The 13,123-nt window shown below is 43.1% G+C and overlaps 1 protein-coding gene across 1 annotated transcript in view; it reads right to left on the reverse strand.

Moving 5' to 3' along the window:
• Nucleotides 1-13,123, reverse strand: part of LOC118394757 (cadherin-2-like) — an 84,829-nt gene that overhangs the window by 26,945 nt on the left and 44,761 nt on the right. Inside the window, exon 3 of the mRNA XM_052463837.1 lies at nucleotides 8,798-9,018. Coding sequence (XP_052319797.1) covers nucleotides 8,798-9,018 — 221 coding nt within the window. The remainder of the gene's footprint in view (nucleotides 1-8,797; nucleotides 9,019-13,123) is intronic.

Consider the following 13,123-nt stretch of genomic DNA (forward strand, 5'->3'; position numbering starts at 1 on the left):
TCCAGGCTTTCAGTGAGAAACAAGGCTGGGAATGAGAGTAGTGTTTGAGGTGCTTTGTCGGGGATAGTACTGCAGCCCCCAGTTAGCTTTAAATCACAGACCTCCTCTCATGTCCTGATAAAAGCATGCGCACACACACACACACACACACACACACACACACACACACACACACACACACACACACACACACACACACACACACAAAGACTTTTAAAATTGATGTGCCATCCTCCCATGGCTGTAATGAATGTGATTTGAAACAAAGGAGGATGGTACCTGCAAGCCAGACTCTAAATACCCAGATGGCTCCAATTGCCTATGCTGTTCCACAGAGAGAGACTGTTGGGAGAGATGCTGAAGCAGCGCCAGAAAAGTCACAATAACCTTGAACGCGCCATGGTAAAAATGAAAACAAGGCGCCGGCAAACTTAGGTAGTCAAAGTCAGTGAATGACAGATGCAATTTCCCTGCTGCAGAACAGTCATGCCTCAGAAAGTCCTTTATTTACTCTCTTCTCCGTCTGTAATTACTGATCGCCAATTCGTTGCACAGTATCCCAAGTACTGAAACCAGCAGAAAGTTCTCTGTGCAAACAACAAAATTAATGACTGTTTTGCCTTACAAAACGAGCCCCATCTTATGCCGCCTCGGCACGCATGCCACCCCTCCCTGACGATCTACGGAGCTGTTGGAGCGCCTCCACTAATCATGTTTGAAATCCGATTATGCTGCTTTCACACATTTGAAATGCAGAGAGGCAAGCGGACAGATAGCGGGGAACATGCTTCAGAAATATCTATTACCCTATTAAACTGGAGGAGAAAGTGAGAGCGGTAATTATTTGTGACCTGGCGTCTGGAATGATGAATGGTGTGGAGGGTTTGCTTAGAAGCCTTAGCCCCAACACACATCTATCTATCTCTGGAGTGTACGGCATGTCTCTCTGCACCTTGTTGGAGTCTACCTACATCCTCTGACTGTGTGTGTGTGTGTGTGTGTGTGTGTGTGTGTGTGTGTGTGTGTGTGTGTTGTTATAGACAAGTAAAAAATCACCCTCTCTAAGGCCTAGACTCTTTTGTTGATGTGGATGGCCTTAGCAGGGGAGGTCACTTTGATGTTGACGAGCCAATTGATTAACACTAGGACCAGCAAAGCAGTCATTTTGACAGCTCATAACTTTATTCATTTTATTACTCTGATGGGGGCATGATTTTTAAAGACATGCCCCCATCCGTCCTCGACCCTTCCTAAAATAAGCCTATTTAAACCACTGCCACTGTTAGAATCGAAATAACAAACAGAACTGGAGTCATAGACGTTTTTAGCAGAGCATGTCATAATTGGAATGTTTTTCCCATTTTCCCCTCCTTCTCCCACCAGTAGGACCTGCGCTGCTCATTCATCCGACATGGAAGTTGCAGAGGCCAGTTGATAATCACCCCCCGATAATTGCTTCTAAAACGGAACCTAAACTAAACCAAAACGACATTAAATCAAGTATGATGGGGTCGAAAGGGGGAGCATGGGTGAGTTGCAGAGCGAGGGGAAGCATGCATCGGATCATGCATAATAACGTATTCTGAATGAATAACAGGGTGGGCCATTCTATTCTATTGGTATATTATAATTATAATGGGGAAGAAATCAAATCATGACATCTCTATTATTCTTATTATTCTTCTCTATTATTCTTCTGATTCGGAACCTCAGCTAAACAATGAACCATAATCCCAACCTTGTGTGAATCTGCAGGTAGCTAACCAAAAAGGTCCAATGTTAGCCGTTACCTTTATTTTAACTAGGCAAGACAGTTAAGAACAAAATCTTATTTACAATGGAGGCCTACATGTAGCTCGCTAGACTCCCTTACCGTATATATGGATAGACGCTTCTCCCTCTCTGTCACAAATGCCATGGTGGACCTTAGTTTGAAGATGTAATATACAACAGCCTTGTGTGTTACCTTTTCGACTCTGTCTGCATATTTGCAATCAAACGGCAGAATTTTCTCAATCTCCTTAATTATTATACTCTAATTCCACTGATTTTATAAACTCGGTCCTCCAGAAAGTGGGGAGCAACACTTCTGCAGTTCTACGACCTGATATATATTCTTTTAAAAGCAGCATTAGAATGGATTACCTACACATACTGACTAGCTCATATTATAGACGGAAGGTGCTACATGGCAGACCAATCTGAACTAATCTCTCGGCATGTCCAGCCCACTCATTATCTCAGCCAATCATGGCTAGCGGGAAGGTTATTGTCATTTTTCTTGGCTAAACAAACAAGGCTCGTAATTTAACAGGTGTATTTCTATTTACAGATGGCATATAAGTTTGTTATTAAGGCACATGTTCCAGAATTGATTTAAAGAAAAATAAGTATGTTTACATTCAAATGGCGCTCCTGTGAAGTAGTGATGTGCGATATACGCCTAGTTTCCTGAAACGAGGAACAAATGTTTTCTGTTTCATAATTGTAATAAAGGCACTCCAGCCTAGAGTAATATAAACTAATGAAAATGCTATTTTGTTATTTGAAATGGGAGAAATATATATATTTTAATGTTACCTAACACCTACCTTCATGAACACAACCAAATAAATATTTTAGTGATAGCATATATGAAGTGTATTAATTACACTGTTAGAATGTTTCAGTCAGAATTACAGCTAGTTAGCTTGAAGGGGATTCGTCAAGCGGTTCTAGTGCTAAAACATTCCCCAGGTCCGATGCGTTCGCAGCGCTCGCTAATATAGCATCTAATTGCTGATGTGATTAAGGATCGCATGATGATGATTCATGCTGATAACCAGATAACCACACACGGCCCAATAAACTGGTAAGATATATAGTGGAGGGCTCTGAAGTCAATCAAAGATTTGGTTACTACCATGTCATCAAGTCCAAAGCCACCACTGTCAATACAGTTAAGTCAATCACATTGACACACAGCACAGCACTGACATTGACAGTTCTGTTTGTGTTATTTCGATCAATTATTAATCAGTCTAGACTAGGCCCACCCTCCTAAAAAAAGCATGTGGTTACCCATTTGGGTCCGCTTATTTCTATTTAAAAACAACTGTGGCCAAGCCCCTTGTTTATATGCCCTGAACATGTGTGCATTTCTCTTTAAATGACCGACACGGGTGACTAATGATGTCATTAGAATCACATACCTGCAGGAGTCACAATGGTAAATGAGCGTCAGCAGCAAACTATGCTGTTTTCAAAACTATCACTAAATCATCCCCTGTAGAATTTTAAACCTCCACTGCTGCACTCATACTAACTAGACATAACTCTCAACGGTTTTAATCTGGAGGCTTATAAAAGGCAAGTGCCTTTTATGCAGTGGTTTCGGAGAGGTGCTTTTGAAATGTACTGCTTGGGTAACTAATTTGTCCTGCATATGACTGGAGGAAGAGACAATGTATTTTCAGGCTGTGTCTATGTTGAACAAAGAGGCTCATTGTACTGTACTTAGAGGCATTTCATTAACAATGAAAGTCCACAACGTAAGATCAGACAACGCTGACTTCAATAATTCAACCTAAAACAGCTCACTCACACCGGTGCAAATTGGGTTGAAAGAGAGAAAGGGCTGAGAACGAGCTACAGAGAAAAGGCTGGAAGAGAGAGAGAGAGCAAGAGTGAGAGAGAGAAAGCCTCCCAAAGAGCTTAAATGAGAGTCTGTGCTGTGTCTTGCCAATTAACACCATTCCACAGAGTGAGAAAGAAAAACTGTCACAGATTATGGCCGTTCAATTGAACAGGAACACATAATCGAATACTGAGTATGAAAAATACAAACCCAGCCGTTTGAGTCTCTCTATCTCTCTCTCTCTCTCTCTGACACACTTCATTACATCACCACATCACATGGCTATTCTCATCTACAGCCAATCACAATGTTGACTGATGAGCACATGGTCAAGATTTAGCAATATCTGTCAAGCCCAGCGGGAACACTGACTGAGCGGCAGCTCTTTAAAGCCTAGAGACAGATGTCTGTTGTTTGAATCACCACTAGTGATCCCCTCTGGTTGGATGATGAACATACCTCCATAACCCAGCACAAAACGGCTGATTGAAATCAGTCTTTATGAGGAGGTATTCTGCATCAGTTGTGTGCAGCGCTGCTACCCACTGATCAGGCTGAGTATATGTTTGTGCTCCCCATTAAGTGGACACTTAAAGGTACCCGTAAAACACCAGTCTCAACATCAACAGTGAAGAGGCGACTCCGTGGTGCTGGCCTTCTAGGCAGAGTTCCTCTGTCCAGTGTCTGTTCTTTTGCCCATCGTAATCTTTTATTTTTATTGGCCAGTCTGAGATATGGCTTTTTTTTTGCAACTCTACCCAGAGCACCAGCATCCCGGAGTCGCTTCCACTGTTGATGTTGAGACTGGTGTTTTGCAGGTACAATTTAATGAAGCTGCCAGTTGAGGACCTGTGAGGCGTCTGTTTCACAAACTAGACACTCGAATGTACTTGTCCTCTTGCTCAGTTGTGCACCGGGGCCTCCCACTCTTCTTTCTATTCTGGTTAGAGCCAGTCTACGCTGTTCTGTGATGGGAGTAGTACACAGCTTTGTACCATCTTCAGTTTCTTGACAATGTCTCGCATAGACTAGCCGTCAAATCTCAGAACAAGAATAGAGGGATGAGCCTGTAATCCAACCCACAAATGCTGATGCTCCAGATTTTTTTATTTTTTTTATTTCACCTTTATTTAACCAGGTAGGCTAGTTGAGAACAAGTTCTCATTTACAATTGCGACCTGGACAAGAAAAAGCAAAGCAGTTCGACACATACAACAACACAGAGATAAATATGGAGTAAAACAAACATACAGTCAATAATAGAGTAGAAAAATAAGTCTATATACGATGTGAGCAAATGATATGAGGTGAGATAAGGGAGGTAAGGGAGGTAAAGGCAAAAAAAAAGGCCATGGTGGCAAATACAATATAGCAAATAAAACACTGGAATGGTAGATTTACAGTGGAAGAATGTGCGAAGTAGAAATAGAAACCATGGGGTGCAAAGGAGCAAAACAAATAAATAAATAAATACAGTAGGGAAAGAGGTAGTTGTTTGGGCTAACTTATAGATAGGCTATGTACAGATGCAGTAATCTGTGAGCTGCTCTGACAGCTGGTGCTTAAAGCTAGTGAGGGAGATAAGTGTTTCCAGTTTCAGAGATTTTTGTAGTTCGTTCCAGTCAATGGCAGCAGAGAACTGGAAGGAGAGGCGGTCAAAGGAGGAATTGGCTTTGGGGGTGACCAGAGAGATATACCTGCTGGAGCGCGTGCTACAGATACTCAACTAGTCTAAAGAAGGCCAGTTATTGCTTTTTTAATCAGTACAAAGTTTTCAGCTGTGCTAACATAGTTGCAAAAGGGTTTTCTGACAATCAATTAGCCTTTTAAAATAATAAACTTGGATTAGCTAATGCAATGTGCCATTGGAACACGAGTGATGGTTGCTGATAATGGGCCTCTGTACACCTATGTAGATATTCCATGAAAAATCTGCCCCTTTTACTGAGGGGCAGCTACAATTTGTAATTGATATATCATTATCAATGTCTACACTGTATTTCTGATCAATTTTATGTTATTTTAATGGACAATTTTAAAAAAATTCTTTCAAAAACAAGGACATTTCTAAGTGACCCAAAACTTTTGAACAGAAGTGTAAAGTATTCATACCCATTCACTTTTTCCACATTTTGTTACGTTAGCGTCGCTGCACAGCTATTTTCAGGTCTCTCCATAGATGTTCGATCGGGTTCCAGTCCGGGCTCTGGCTGGGCTACTCAAGGACATTCAGAGACTTGTACTGAAGCAACTCCTACGGTGTCTTGGCTGTGTGCTTTGGGTGTTTGTCCAGTTGGAAGGTGAACCTTCACCCAGTCTGAAGTCCAGAGCGCTCTGGAGCAGGTTTTCATCAAGGATCTGTCTGTACTTTGCTCCATTCATCTTTCCTCGATCCTGACTAGACTGCCGTTGAGAAACATCCCCAAAGCATGATGCTGCCACCACCACCACCATAGGGATGTTTCCAGGTTTCCTCCAGACATGATGCATGACAATCAGGCAAAGAGTTCAATCTAGGTTTCATCAGACCAGATATTCTTGTTTCTCATGTTCTAAGTCTTCTTTAGGTGCCTTTGGCAAACTCCAAGCGGGCTGTCATGTGCCTTTTACTGAGGAGGGGCATCTGGCTGGCCACTCTACCATAAAGGCCTAATTGGTGGAGTCCTGCAGAGATGGTAGTCCTCCTGGAAGGCTCTCCCATCTCCACATAGAAACTCTGGAGCTCTGTCAGTGACCATTGGGTTCTTGGTCACCTGCCTGACCAAGGCCCTTCTCCCCCGATTGCTCAGTTTGCCTGGGTGGCCAGCTCTTGGAAGAATTTTGGTGGTTCCAAACTTCTTCCATTTAATAATGATGGAGGCAGTGTGCTCTTGTCGACCTTCAATGCTGCAGAATTTCTTTTGGTACCCTTCCCCAGATCTATGATTTTACACAATCCTGTCTCGGGGCTCAAGAATGAGAAACAAGACAACTATGCATAACTATTCACCCCCCCGAGTCAATACTTTGTAGAGCCACCTTTTACAGCAATTACAGCTGCAAGTCTCTTGGGTATGTCTCTATAAGCTTGGCACATCTAGCCACTGGGATTTTTGCCCATTCTTCAGGGCAAAACTGCTCCAGCTCCTTCAAGTTGGATTGGTTCTGCTTGTGTACAGCAATCTTTAAGTCATACCACAGATTCCTACATCCCAGTCTCAAATCTCTGAAAGACTGAAATAGGTTTCCCTCAAGAATTTCCCTGTATTTAGCAGCATACATCACTCCTTCAATTCTGACCAGGTTCCCAGTCCCTGACAATGAAAAACATCCCCACAGCATGCTGCTGCCACCACCATGCTTCACTGTGGAGATGGTGTTCTCGGGGTGATGAGAGGTGTTGGGTTTGCGCCAGACATAGCGTTTTCCTTGATAGCCAAAAAGCTACATTTTAGTCTCATCTGACCAGAGTACTGTCTTCCATATGTTTGGGGAGTCTCCCACATGCCGTTTGGCGAACACCAAATGTGTTCTTATTTTTTTCTTTCATGGCTTTTTCTGGCCACTCTTCTGTAAAGCCCAGCTCTGTGGAGTGTATGGCTTAAAGTGGTCCTATGGACAGATACTCCGATCTCCACTGTGGAGATTTGCAGCTCATTCAGGGTTATGTTTGGTCTCTTTGTTGCCTTTGTGATGAATGCCTTCCATGCCTGGTCCATGAGTTTTGGTGGGCGGCCCTCTCTTAGCAGGTTTGTTGTGGTGCCATATTCTTTCAATTTTTTAATAATGGATTTAATGGTGCTCCGTGGGATGTTCAAAGTTTCTGATATTTTTTTTTATAACCCAACCCTGATCTGTACTTCTCCACAACTTTGTCCCTGACCTGTTTGGAGAGCTCCTTGGTCTTCATGGTGCTGATTGCTTGGTGGTGCCCCTTGCTTAGTGGTGTTTCATTCTCGGGGACCTTTCAGACAGGTGTATGACAGGTGTATTTTTACTGAGATCATGTGGCACTTAGATTGCACACAGGTGGACTTTATTTAACTAATTATGTGACTTCTGGAGGTAATTGGTTGCACCAGATCTTATTTAGGGGCTTCATAACAAGGAGGGTGAATACATATGCACGCACCACTTTACCGGTTTTTATTTTGTCAATTTTTTTACAACAAGCTATTTTTTTAAATTTCACTTCACCAATTTGGACTATTTTGTGTATGTCCATTACGTGAAATCCAAATACAAATCAATTTAAGTTACAGGTTGTAATGCAACAAAATAGGAAAAACGCCAAGGGGGATGAATACTTTTGCAAGGCAATGTAAATAAGGTATTTCAGTTTGTCATTTAATCAATTTTAGAATAAGGCTGTAACGTAACAAAGTGTGGAAAAAGGGAAGGGGTCTGAATACTTTTCGAATGCACTTCCAAGACCGTCCAGTTTTGATTTCTATTTGCCATATACAAATGCGAATGTATTCGACCCCCTTGAACTTTGCGACCTTTTGCCACATTTCAGGCTTCAAACATAAAGATATAAAGTGCACGCCCAATTTTTCAGTTTTTGATTTGTTAAAAATGTTTGAAATATCCAATAAATGTCGTTCCACTTCATGATTGTGTCCCACTTGTTGATTCTTCACAAAAAAATCCAGTTTTATATCTTTATGTTTGAAGCCTGAAATGTGGCAAAAGGTCGCAAAGTTCAAGGGGGCAGAATACTTTCGCAAGGCACTGTATATTACAACTGTGCTGTGATGTTTCACAGAAGTTCTGAACCTTTCTATTCTCATGGTTTCTATGGATTGTAAATTAAAGATAAACATTTTTGCTAAGAGCATTATTATTTTATTGATTGACTATGACTTTTCATATCACCCAGCAGTGCTATTTGCAGAGTTAACTCCAGGTAAATGTTGCAATTCTTCAGCCGTTCCTGAACCTGCGACCAAAAACAAGCTACGTATGGACTGTACCAAAACATTAAGTTTTAAATAACGAGCCTCCATTCAGTATCGCGGAACATCTGCTACAATTTAGGGAACAAATCATCTGTTTATGCTCCTACGAGGCTAATAAGCGGAATTGGATGCAACGGCGGAATCCGAATTGGAACATTCCACGTTCCACAATGCTACTCAAAGTCACAAATAAACAACAACTATTAGAGAGAGAGGATGCATGTGGAGGTGTTGGACGTACCTGCTGGTCCTGGCCTACAGGGGGCGTCAGTCTCACTTGGGTCTGCCATTGCTGCTGATTGGTCTCGTCCCTGGCTACGATAACTAGGGGCACTGTAGGGAGGGTGGACAAGGTCAAAGGCCTGAGGGCGTAGACGACCCCGTCAGCCTCTATCCGGAAGTCGAACGGGTTACTGCACTTGAACCGCACCAGTCCACCTCGGCCGCAGTTCACAAACTTCACTGGAAGAGAAGGAGAGGGGAAACAGAACATGAGATTGAAGCTGAGGCAACCTGGGAGCGAGAGACAGAAAGACAGCGAATAGACACTCAAACAGACAGACGGACATCCAGACTACTCCCACACCACTCACAGACTGTGTGGTACAGTCCACAAAGGTTCTCCAATTCCTCCTAAAACTCATAAATAATTTATGTCAAGCTGCACCACAAAGGTATTGTTCTAAACAGGTGCGGTAGAGAGAGAGAGAAGGAAAAAGGAAGAGTTAAAAGAGAAAGGGATAGAAAGCAAAAGGGGAGATGCACCCCTGAAGGGCACTTGCTGAATACAACTTTGAAAGCTAAAATGGGAGTCTGTTCGATGACTGAATGTAAAGATTGTTTGTTTTAATATTAACAGGAAAAAAGGAGAAAAGAAAGAAAGAAAGCTAAAATACCAAAACATTGCACTTTAAAACTGATGTGCTAATTAGACTGTGGCTAAATGAACTGTTGGGTCTGGGTAAATAGAAGCATCAGCTTCAATAAATAAAATAATAATAATCCATTTCATTATTATTTATTTCAGCTCAAGTTGTTGCACAGTAGCTTTCTCCCCAATGACAAACGTGGATGCTTCGCCGTGGTCGGCTAGCGATCCCAACTCTCAGGGAGTGAGAAGTGTGTGATGTTTATTTCATAAGTGAGTACACATGCACACGTACACACACAGCTGCAGTGACACACACACACACACGGCTCCTGGGAGCTCTAGTACACAGTCCCAGAGCGCTTCAGTGGCAGTGGTCTGACATCGGTTCATGTTACAAGTGAGTGACAGTGCATCTCAAACACCCCACCTGCACACACACACACACACACATGCACACATACATAAACACTTCAATATTCCCGTGCTTGTTCAGTGCCTCCTGTGTGTAAAGATTTCCCTGACAGCTCTGTTTTCTGTAGCGGTGATAGAGAACAGAATCCAGTATACAGATAATACTGAAACTCCTTCAAGCTAAAGAGATTGTGGAGGCTGCGCCGATGCCATTTTGAATTATTAAACCAGATGTGGAATTACTTTTTTTTTAAAGTATTGAAGCTGTGACTTCAGAGGGTCTTTACATTGGAGGCACAGCAGTGTGAGGTAGTGCATTATATGTGGAGGGAGGGAGGCTGAGCCCTGGCTCTGAACAGGAGCTAAGGTTTAACCCCAGGCCCTATTGCCTGGGTACTGAGCAAGGATGTTGGTGAAAAAAAGCTAAAATAGGAGCTACTATTTTTATTTTGCAGACTCGCACAAACACACACACACACACACACACACACACACACACACACACACACACACACACACACACACACACACACACACACACACACCGAAATACAATTCACTACCTACTAATAACCTTTCTGTGACATAGAGAATTAACACTGTCGTGCTAGTTGAACTAAAGAGAAAGCCTTTTGTGTTCGCTTGCTTCCAGCACTCAACATAATACACAAAATGTACCAGTTCCTTTCTATTCCGGAACATAAAGCACAATGGCTAAACCACCACAGCAGGAGATTGAGCAATTTTACCAATGACAAAGAATTGTGAAATTCTGAAAATTGGGCAAAGCATAAAGAGAGGGGAAAAAACATTTGCTTAGTCAGACTGTTGATTTTCACAGTGGACACAAAGGTGTCCAGTGGAGTGTACCTTACCGAATTAACCTCCATGTCCTCACCAAAAGCACACAGAAATACAGGCCTTTTTTTTTTAAAAGGACAATGTTCACGTAATTTTCAAAAACCTGAAAACAGAGGAGAGGAGAAAGAGACCTACAGATAAGTCAAGAGAAGAGAGAAAATAAAGAAGGTTATAATTAATAAATACTATACAAGGACTGAGCCCTGTTGGGAGAAACAGTTGAAAGGGCCCTGGATGCAACCCATTACATTGTGCTAGACAGATAAAGCATCACATCTGCCAACAAAGCCACAGCATGGTACACTGGTCTGCTGCTCCTGAGGAATTGCCATTCATCTAAATATTGATGAAAAGCACACAAAGGTGTCTCAGAGAGTGCCTCGGCATTGTGGGGGAAAAAGCAAAGAGTAAACACTCTATGTAATGAAGATATACAAGATACAACGGGAGGAGAATCTATACTGGAACCAAACACACCACAGGCCTGTATATTGACCATCTGCACACTGCACAGAGATGTTTTTCAAGCAACCTCATCCAATTAGTCATTTTTTTGTCTTTGAACCTGGAAAAGCAGACTTCAGAGCGCTAAATGACCTTGGTTAGCTGAAGGTGTTTCCTTCCAGCCACCCGTCTGTAAATTCAAAGCCTTCAGGCAATCAACTCAACAGCAGTAGTCCGGCTGATGCGCAGACACATAGGCAGAATACAGAGAGAAGTGTCAGAACGGCTCAGCTCACAATGACAGCTTCTCAAAGGTCTACTGGGTGGATGAGACTGTATCATTAAAGGGAGAGGTGATACAATCTAATTCACACGCTCTATTGCTAATGAGGTATATTGATTGGCTGGCCGAAACACTCTGTTTGTTGTGGCCTATAGTATCAAAGAGATGATAAGAACCTGATTAGTGTTAATATTGCTTCATCTTAATGGTCATTTATGGGTCTAGTCCTGGCTAGCTGCTGAGCTGAGCCTGGTTGGTCGCTCCCAATTTAATTACAAACAAGGCTACAATGTTGCTCCCTGTGTGTTTGAGGATGTACAGTGTGTGTCTGGGTGTGTGCAATACCATGGGTTAGCCCGGTGTTTCCCAAACCCGGTCCTGGGGACCCCAAGGGGTGCACATTTATTTTTTCTCCCTAAAGCTTGATGATTAGTTGATTATTTGAATAAGCTGTGTATTACTAAGGCAAAAACCAAAACGTTAGGCCCCGAGGACCGAGTTTTGGAAACTCTGGGTTAGCCTGTATTTGATTGCAGTGGTTTCCCTGTGAGCCTTTGTGGCACTGAGGCCCATTGTTGGAATGCTGAGCTCCAGTTCTCTAGCTCAGTCTGAGATTTGGCCATGTGAACACCTCTGGGAGGCCCTTCAGCAGCCAGGCGCCATGGCAATCGCTGTGCAAATTCTCAGCAGGCAGCACAAATTCCAATAATAATGAATGGGGATGTCCACCGTGTGTCTATTCATTTATCAGCCCGAAACTCCCATAGCCTATAGAAGACAGGAGCAGCATTTACCAACCCTGGATGTTCCAGTTTATCTATATCTAGATTTATCGTCTCCCCAAGGTATAACGAAACTTAAAGAGATCCTTGCTGACACCACCACCACACCCTATTAGACATGTCGTCATGGCCACAGGGCCAGGGAAATAAAGGTCTTTGGTTTGGACAGAAACGCCGATGCAGCAGAGAGAGGGGTATATACTGCTGCTGTTAGGGGGGAAGAACACAGGCCAGTCAGCAGAAAGGCCAGTCCAACTAATGCCCCTTGCCGGGGCACAGAATTACCTCCGACTCAACAAGCCCATTCACAGGCTTATAGAAACCCCCGCAGCTGACTAGCAACACAAAAAAATAAAACAGCTAACCTTCCCAAAGTGCCACTCTTTTGTCTGTCTCCATCCTTTGGTGTCACTAACAGACAAGCACAACTACAGAGATACAGAGAGCAGATAGAGGGGGGCGAGAGAGAGAGACAGAGACAGAGACAGAGACAGATTCTACATTTTCTCAATTTGCAGCGTTCTAGAGAACTGTCACACGGGACAGCAGTTTTTTTTAAGACCTAAAATACAGTATCTCATTCTCATGCAGCCTACCTCACAATGGGAGCACATAAAGAGGTCGCCTGTCGTAGCCTAACGCCGAGACAGTACATAAAATGTTTCATAGTCTTTACCTTTTTATGCCTGTCTGCCAATCCAATATAGTGGCACTAAGTTAGTAAAAAGCTGGTCCCTGTAATGTGCTGTAAATGTGGCAAGACTGATTACCTCGCGGCCTCCCGGGTGGCACAGTGCTTAAGGGCGCTGTACTGCAGTGCCAGCTGTGCCACCAGAGACTCTGTGCCACCAGAGACTCTGGGTTCGCGCCCAGGCTCTGTCGTAACCGGCCGCGACCGGGAGGTCCGTGGGGCGA

Source organism: Oncorhynchus keta, chromosome 15 (assembly GCF_023373465.1).
Source record: "Oncorhynchus keta strain PuntledgeMale-10-30-2019 chromosome 15, Oket_V2, whole genome shotgun sequence".
Taxonomy (NCBI): domain Eukaryota; kingdom Metazoa; phylum Chordata; class Actinopteri; order Salmoniformes; family Salmonidae; genus Oncorhynchus; species Oncorhynchus keta.